The following is an 8,043-nucleotide window of genomic DNA, read 5'->3' on the forward strand; positions in this document are numbered from 1 at the left end:
CTTGGAGCCTCTCGCCACACACTCACTCACCCGCTCTCCGCGGGTCCTCAGGAGCCCCGCGGAGGCAGCTCTCCTAAGGCGCGGGCCACGGCCCTTCCCGCCACCAGGTTCAGCAGATCCCGTCTCCGCCAGCGCAGGGAGCGGAGCGGGGCGGGGCGAGGCGGGCGAGCCGGGATGGTCCATGGGACTCCGAACGAGGGGGGTGTAGGGGGTGGTGATGAAGTAAGGAAAAGGGAAGCGAGTACAGGGGCCGTTTATCTGAGTTGATCTCCTACGTTGAAGTGAAATTCACAGCTCTATGAATTTTATGCTGAATTATAATGGAATCAAAGTCCGATTAGAATGAATTTACAAACACCCCTCCCCTTCTTCTAGTCAAGTGGATTATTCCAAGTCTTAAATGGTTTGAAAAGTTAGGTTTTATTTGGGAGGAAGCGGAGAGCCGAAGTATGAGGAGGTTGGGGGAGTGGTCTTTTTGGGAGGGTGTCTAACGTAGTATATATTTTTCTTGTTTTATTAAAAAGTACTCCAGCCTGGGCGACAGAGTGGGACTCTAAAAAAAAAATAAATAAAAATAAAGTTTAGCTCATCCTCCTCTTCCCAGGTTTTTTGTTTGTTTGTTTTGTATTTTGTAAAGACAGGGTCTCGTTAAGTTGCTCAGACTGGTCTCGAACTCCTTGGCTCAAAGGATCCTCCTACTTTGCTTCCAAAGTGCTGGGGTTACCAGGCGTGAGCCGCTGCGCCCCGCCGGCTGTGTTGTACTATATACATAAATTTAAAGCTTGGGAAGTATGCAGGAGGCTCATAAAAGGAAAAGATCAACAGTAAATACCTATTGGTCATTTGAAGGTTTCCTCCGACCTCTTCTGAGATTATTGTATTTTGCCAACAGGAAAATAAGATATGGCCCCGGTCCTCTGCAATCCCAGCTACTTGAGAGGCTGAGGCGGTAAGATCTCTTGAGCCCAGAATTTGGAGGCTGTAGTGAACTATGATTGGGCCTGTGAATAGCCACTGAACCCCAGCCTGGGCAACATAGCCAGGCCCCTTCTCTTAAAAAAGAAAAAAAAAAGAAGATAGGACTCAAACAATTGTCTCCTGAATTGTTAAGCATTTAAATAGAAGGAATCAGTTTATGGGATGTGAGGGAAAGTTAGAAGAGATTTGCTTCAAGGTGAAAGGACAGATGAGAGAAGTGAAAAGACACAGATACAAAAAGAAAAGACTCGTAGACTAGTGATAAAAGCAGAAAGATGCCATTTGAAGAGTGTTTTGATTTGCTCTAAATAAATTAAAATTCTGAGGGTCAAAGCCTCTTCCTTCATGGCCCCCACTCCCATCCCTGCATTTATTCGCTCCAGGCATCAGATTTCCCGTTTTGACCTTAGCAAATCTGGGGCTTAAATACCACCTTCCAGGAGACCACACCAGGGCATTTTAGGCAGACCGATCAAGCTGCTTATTTTTCTAGATTCTTGGCTTGCCTACCCCTTATTTAGGTTGGGAGCTCCCTGGCCCAGGGCCTCCGAAGAGATCCATTATGCCAGAATGAACACACAACCCAGCCAGTGGATGGAGACAGGTTTATGTGGCTTTACATAACAGCTCATATCCCAGTGTTCACTTTTCTCAGAGCTACTTCCCCACCCAAGTCCCTGGGGCAAGCATCCCTGAGATTAATAGGCTTTATGTTTCCATTACTTCTTCAAAACTTTTTGGTATACTTGCATCCTGATCTGGGTCTAATAACTCCATTTTCCCAGTCACCCACCTCCCTCAAGTCTCTCCTCCCAACCTCTGAAATGCCTTTTCTCCACTTTTCTCCATCTGCCTCTTGTGAGGAGTCACTCCCTGCTTTCCCTGCTCCCTCAGAAATCAAGAACCATACACTTGACTGTAGGGAGGGTAAAGACCAGAAACTTAAGGTCTTGCTTGGTTCCTTGTGCTCACCACACTGGGTTGGGGAAGGGAGGTATAGGATGACACCACTTTTCCCTTCCCTAGCTCTCAAGCCCCAGAACTCAGACACAGCCACACTCACCCACATTCATATGCATGATCGAGCACACACGGCGAAGGGAGGTGGGTGGGGAGGAAGGGAAGTTTGCACCAACCAGCTCATGAATGCAACTTGAAAGATTTCACACGGCAAAAAGAAAAAAAAACACATAAGTTAAAAAATAAAGAAGTACATGCCCCTCCCCACAGTCTCTTTCTTCATCCAGGGGTTGGCTCAGCCCCTTCACATAAACCCAGAAGCTTTTCTACTCCCTCTCTCCAGCTGGAGCTTTTACAGGGCCTGGGTCTTCAGTTCAACAGGTTCCCCTGTGCCCTCTGGTTGTCCATTGGAGTCACTGGGTTTGGCACCCTTGAGGACAGACAGTCTCTCAGAAATACTCTTGAGCCGGGGGAAGAGGAGAAAGTCGTAGAGGAGGCTGCCCAGACCCCCTCCAATGATTGGGCCCACCCAGTACACCTGTGGGAAGAGAAAAGGGATACTCAGGCTGGGAGACAGGATAGAGCAGTCAGGCTGTTCTTTTTCCAGCCCCCTCAGTGGAAAACAAGACACAGTTGGGCATTATCTAGGTAGACAGCGTGGGTCTGTTTTTTTTTTTTGTTGTTGTTGTTGTTTTTTGAGTTGGAGTCTCACTCTGTCGCCCAGACTGGAGTGCAGTGGCCGCTCCCGGCCACCGCAGCCTCGAACTGCTGGGCTCTGGCGATCCTTCCACCTCAGCCTTCCAAGTAGCCGGAATTACAGGCATGCGCTACCACGCCCAGGTGATTTTTTGATTTATTGTAGAGATGAGGTCTCGCTGCCCAGGTGGGTCTCGAACCCGTGGGCTCAGGCAATCCACTCACCTCAGCCTCCCAAAGGCGCGGGATTTATAGGCTGAGCCACCGAGCCTGGCTTGTTTGTTTTTTAATCTGTAGACTCTACCCCACTGCCTGTACCTGAATACTCACTATTTGTTTTTCTGATTCATTAAAGTATCCCAAACCTTCTTAGCACATGTATTTTCTATTTGCTGTTATCAATTTGCACTAGTTTTTGTTTGTTTCAAAAATATTGCGGTAAAATACACATAAGCATAAAATATTAAACATTTTTAAGCTGGGCACGGTGATTCACGCCTCTAATCCCAGCACTTTGGGAGGCGGAGGCAAGAGGATTGCCTGAGTCCAGGGGTTTGAGACCAGCCTGGGCAACATGGTAAGTCTTCGTCTCTAAATAAATCAAAAAATTAGCCGGGCAGGTGGCGTGTGCCTGTAGATCCAGCTACTTGGAAGGTTGAGGTGGAAGGATCACCTGAGTCCAGCTGGTCAAGGCTACAGTGGCCATAAGCATGTCACTGCACTGCAGCCTAGGCAACAGAGTGAGATTCTGACTCAAAAAAAAAAAATTAAACATTTTGATAGTAACTGTAATTAAAAATTACAGTTTGGTAGTGTTGAGTATATTTACATTGTTGTGCAACCTATATCTAGAAGTTTTTCTTCTAGAAGTTTTTCATCTTGTAAAACAAACTCTATACCATTTAAACAACTGTCTAGCCCACCCCGCACTCACTGGTCCCTTGCAACCACACTTCTACTTGTTTCTGTGAACTTGAGTATTCTAAATACCTCATATAAATTGAATATACAATATTTGTCTATTGACTGGCTCATTCACTTAGCATAATGACCTCAAGTTTCATCCATGTTGTAGCATGTGTCAGAATGTTCTTCCTTTTTAAGGCTGAATAATATTCCATTTACATATATACAGCACATTTTGTTTATCCATTTATCCATTGAAAAACACTCGGGTTGCTCCCACCTCTTGACTATCGTAAATAATGCCATTATGAAAATGGCGGTACCACTTTGAAAAATTTTTAAATTATTTCCATATGTTTGGCTTGCATATGGCCCAAACAACATACACATAACTAGTATTTATTGAATACTTACTTGATACCAAATTCTGTGCTAAATGTTTTACACATATAACTTTCACACATTTCTTATAACATCCCATTTTACAGTTAAAGAAATTGAGATGCAGAATGATGGAGTTATTTACCCACAGTCACACACAAGGCTAGTAACGGGTTAGAACCGGGAGGGGGTCCAGGCCTGTTTGTGCTCGCAACATATCCTGATCTCTGAGAGCAGAAGTTTCTGTCTTCATATTTAGTTTTATATCTTTATAGACCTTAGTTTTGGCATCCAGTGGCTAGTCAGTAAAAATCTCTGACTAACCAGAGAATATGAGCAAGAGCCTCTCTTTCTAGTAAAATCATGAGTCCTGCTCTCAGGCGTGCCAGACTCTCTGACAGCACCCTTGTCTGAGTGCTGATAGAGCAGCCCACACATCCAAAGGGACAATAGGAGCCCCACCTGGAACCTGCAGTCCACAACCCTCCAGAAGGACTCCAGGATCTTGCCCCCTCCCCTCACTCACCCAGTGGTTGGTGAAGTTCCCGGTGAGAATGGCAGGAGCAAAGGAGCGGGCAGGATTCATGCCTGCACCAGTATAATACATCTGCAAAAGACACAGTTGTCACTGAGACCCCCCCCAAGCCCTGCCACTCCAGCTACTCTCCTTACAACTCATGTTGCTCCTGAGAGCTAGAGTCTTATCTCCAGCCAGCAGCAAGTGGGGAAGTACAACCTGCATGACTCTCAAGGGCTCCCACAATAGGGCGAGGGCACTGATGGGGTACAGACCATTGATCCATGGGAAAAGCCCACGTTCATCTAGGACACTTGCATTTCTACTGTGGAGGCAAGAAGGACTAGATACTGCAGTCACAAGAAAGGGAATAGGGTGGGGTGAATTCCTCTGTGCAGATACAGAGTGAGGTGGACAATGTCCATGTTTGACAGTGGAGTGGGTGGGAAGGACCCTTATGTGTTGGGAAAGGTTCGAGGGCCCTGGAATCCTTGAATGAGAAGTTGCTCCCCTGTCCTGCTTACCCCAAAGAGATGCCCCAAGGTGAGGGAGAAGCCAACGGCCAGGGCCACGGAGCCCAGGCGGCCATTCCGCCTCTCGTCATATGTGGCAAAGATGCAGAGCACGAACTGGAGCGTCAGGAAGATCTCCACCGTGGTGGCCTGGCCCACGCTCACCCCAGGGTGCAACTAGGGAAAGGAAGAAGAAGGGAGGCAGCTCATTAGGGCTGCCACAGCTTTACCTCCTCAAGGCTTCCCAGGTAAGGATCCCCTTGTGGCATCAGTTCCTTGGAGAGGAAGGATAATACAATCCCTCCATAGTCACTGTATTTGTATCTGAATTTCCCCTAACAAGACTCCTCAGTGGCGGAAATGACTGCACCCACTTACATGGATGGGGAAACTGAGGCCCTAAAAGGTAAAAGAAGTTTCCTTAAGAACCTGCAAGGAATTGGAGGTAAAGCTGGAGCCCAAACTCAGGTTTCTTGATTCTCGGTCCAGGGCTCTATGACTTCCTTACAGTTCCAAACCACCTGTGAATCCTCCCCACATCCTGACACACACAAGCTCACACATGCACACGTGTGCATGTGTGTACATGCACACACACATACTGTCCCAGACCCCAGGGGAGCTGATTCACCTGCACCAGGCAGGGAGTCAAGGCAACAGAGTCAGGACACCAGGTTCCCCCAGCCCCTCTCCGCCAACCATTACCGTGTTGAGTGCTAGGTTTCCTCGGACAGCAGGCGGGGTAACACTATACAGCACAGCAGCCCCAGCCACGGCTCCCAGGAGCTGGGCTGTCATATAGCAGAAGGCACGGAGCAGGGACATCTGGGAGCCCACAAGGAAGGCAAAAGTGACTGCAGGATTGACATGGGCTCCGCTGATGTGACCCACAGACTGCACCAGCGTAGCCAGGGCCAAGCCAAAGGCCATGGCTACCTGCAGGACGTGCAGGGGTCCAGGAGCCCAACGCAGTGAGGACCCCAGCCCAAAGAAGACATAGAAGAGGGTGGCAAAAAACTCGGCAAATATGGCCCTCCAAAAGGAGGCTGACCGCAGTTCCCACATGGCAGGGGGGATGGGCACAATGCCTGGGTCCCTGCTACCCCCCTGGCCTGGTCTGGGTGGACAGTCCCCTTTATAGAGGACTCTTAATCCCTGGGAGGGGCAGGCTGGGGTTGCTGGCCCAGCCTCTTAACCCCTTCACGGCTGTGGAGGGCAAGCCCCACTCCCATGCACCTGGATTTTCCCTTTTGTCCTCAACTGGCAGATGAGCTGAGACAGCCGTGGGGGTGAGGGTGGGATTGTGGTCAGAGCCGGATAGACTCTGAGGAGGGTGGGACTGGAGAAGTCTGCCTTTCTTTTTGTATCAGAGTTGGGGCTCATAGTCCTGATTGACATCTGTATTAGAACATTCCTCAGCTCTCTTTGGAAGGTCCATCAAGCTGAGTTCATTTAATGGGGTATGGGACTGAGCTCCTGGGGGCCTCAGACTCCTCTGAGTCTGCCAGAGGCACAGGTGGGGGTGGGGTAAGGAGTAGGGTTCAGCAGGGAAGTTGGATAACTGAAGAGAATTCTTTAGTTCCCTGGGATTAGAGGGCCTTCTCCCATTGGCTAGTTTGGGCTGGAATCTGTGGACCCTGCAGCTCTGGGACAGAATAGTTCTGCTGTGTCTGGCTTTCTCTGGGCCCGGGTTCCCTACCCCCAACTCATGACAGCACTTGCCTTTTCAAACCCTCAGCCTGGCCTTTTATACCACAGAGACAGACCTGAGAGAAGAAGTTATCTTCCATGCAAGGGTGGGGAGTTGGAATGGGGGCCTGGGAAGTGAAGAAGAGACTCATAGTTAAACCTCAGAATTGGTTTCTGCTTCATCTTTCCTAACTCACAAGGCCACAGCAAGAAGTAAAAAGAAGGAAGCTGAGTCATGGCTGTGAAACAATGGGAGGGTCTAATGTAGCCATGATCAGGACACTGGAGTACTAACTCTTGATTCCCAGAGAAAGGTCTCGGGGTGGGGATGGATCAGGGGAAGCAGCTGGTCAAGTGAGATAAAGGGATAACACAGGGGAGGTAAGCTTGGGGAGAGAGGCTCATTTGTGCTTAGGTTTGGCGTGGGACTTGGGACCTGGGAATGGGGCTGCATGGTAATAGAGGGCAGAGTGGAACCTGCTGAAAGGTTCTGCCATCTCCACGTGGTGGCAAGTCATGCAGACCACCAGATTTTTTTCATGAAGTAACAGAGGAGAACAGAAATTCAAGGGTGAAGACTGCTAGGAAGGCACCCAGCAAGGGTCCCATCCAGTGCACCCGTAGGGAAAGAGGAGAAACAGAGATCAGGGCCTGTGCTTCTTCCTCTAATATCCAGCTTGGGGATGGATGGGAAGAGCATTATAGCAAAGGTAGAGGGTCCATCAAACTCACCCACTGGCAGGAAGAATTGCTGAGAACAGGTCAGAGGACACCCAAAGAAATAGGAGTTCCTGAAGAAAAACAGTCCATCAGAGGTCCTTGGCATCTCATGTTCTAGAAGCCTCACCAATCTCTTGACTTCAGCCTTCAATGCATCTTACCCAGAGATACTCCTAGATCCTAGTTACCCTGCTGGCTCCAAAGAGCATGCAACATTAATGTTACCTCCAGAAATTTCCCTTGGGCAGGACAATGAGAGGCTAAGGCATGGAATGGAGACTTTGCTGGGTGCTGGGAATGGAGACTTTGGCAACAGATACTTTGGTGCAGATAGGAGTGAGCATACCAAGTGACAAAACCATTTATGACTGCTGGTGGGAGTGGAAATTGAGATAATTACTTTGGAATAGAATATAGTACCATCTTGGAAAGATGCACAAATTATGTACTTTCTGACTCAGGAGTTTAACATCTCCGCTATATACCCAAGAGAAACTTCTTTCTTTTTTTTTTTAGTCAGAGTCTCACTCTGTCATCCAGACTAGACTGCAGTGGCACGCTCACAGTCACTGCAGCCTTGACCTGCTGGGCTCAGGTGATCCTTCCAAGTAGCTGGAACTATAGGCATGTATTACCATGCCCGGCTAATTTTTTTTTTTTTTTTTGAGTTGGAGTCTCACTCTA

The 8,043-nt window shown here is 48.4% G+C and overlaps 1 protein-coding gene across 1 annotated transcript; it reads right to left on the bottom strand.

Moving 5' to 3' along the window:
* Positions 1 to 1,569: 1,569 nt before the first annotated feature.
* On the bottom strand, positions 1,570 to 6,047 carry MIP (major intrinsic protein of lens fiber). The gene is made up of 4 exons (XM_008072552.2): positions 5,656 to 6,047; positions 4,963 to 5,127; positions 4,448 to 4,528; positions 1,570 to 2,476 (listed from the first exon to the last, which is right to left on the bottom strand). Exons 1-4 carry the CDS (start codon positions 6,013 to 6,015, stop codon positions 2,291 to 2,293), a joined length of 792 nt encoding a protein of 263 aa, XP_008070743.1. The 5' UTR covers positions 6,016 to 6,047; the 3' UTR covers positions 1,570 to 2,290.
* Positions 6,048 to 8,043: the final 1,996 nt, after the last annotated feature.

This window comes from Carlito syrichta, unplaced genomic scaffold (assembly GCF_000164805.1).
Source record: "Carlito syrichta isolate Samal-C Ts95f unplaced genomic scaffold, Tarsius_syrichta-2.0.1 Scaffold315337, whole genome shotgun sequence".
Classification (NCBI taxonomy): Eukaryota; Metazoa; Chordata; class Mammalia; order Primates; family Tarsiidae; genus Carlito; species Carlito syrichta.

Bases quoted from the DNA above. Each gene is read 5' to 3' on its own strand.
- MIP (XM_008072552.2), bottom strand. From the start codon at position 6,015: ATGTGGGAACTGCGGTCAGCCTCCTTTTGGAGGGCCATATTTGCCGAG. The intron at 5,128-5,655 runs GTAATGGTTGGC...TCCTTTCCCTAG, and splicing joins GAAACCTAGCACTCAACACG to TTGCACCCTGGGGTGAGCGT. The intron at 4,529-4,962 runs GTAAGCAGGACA...TGTCTTTTGCAG, and splicing joins CCTTGGGGCATCTCTTTGGG to ATGTATTATACTGGTGCAGG.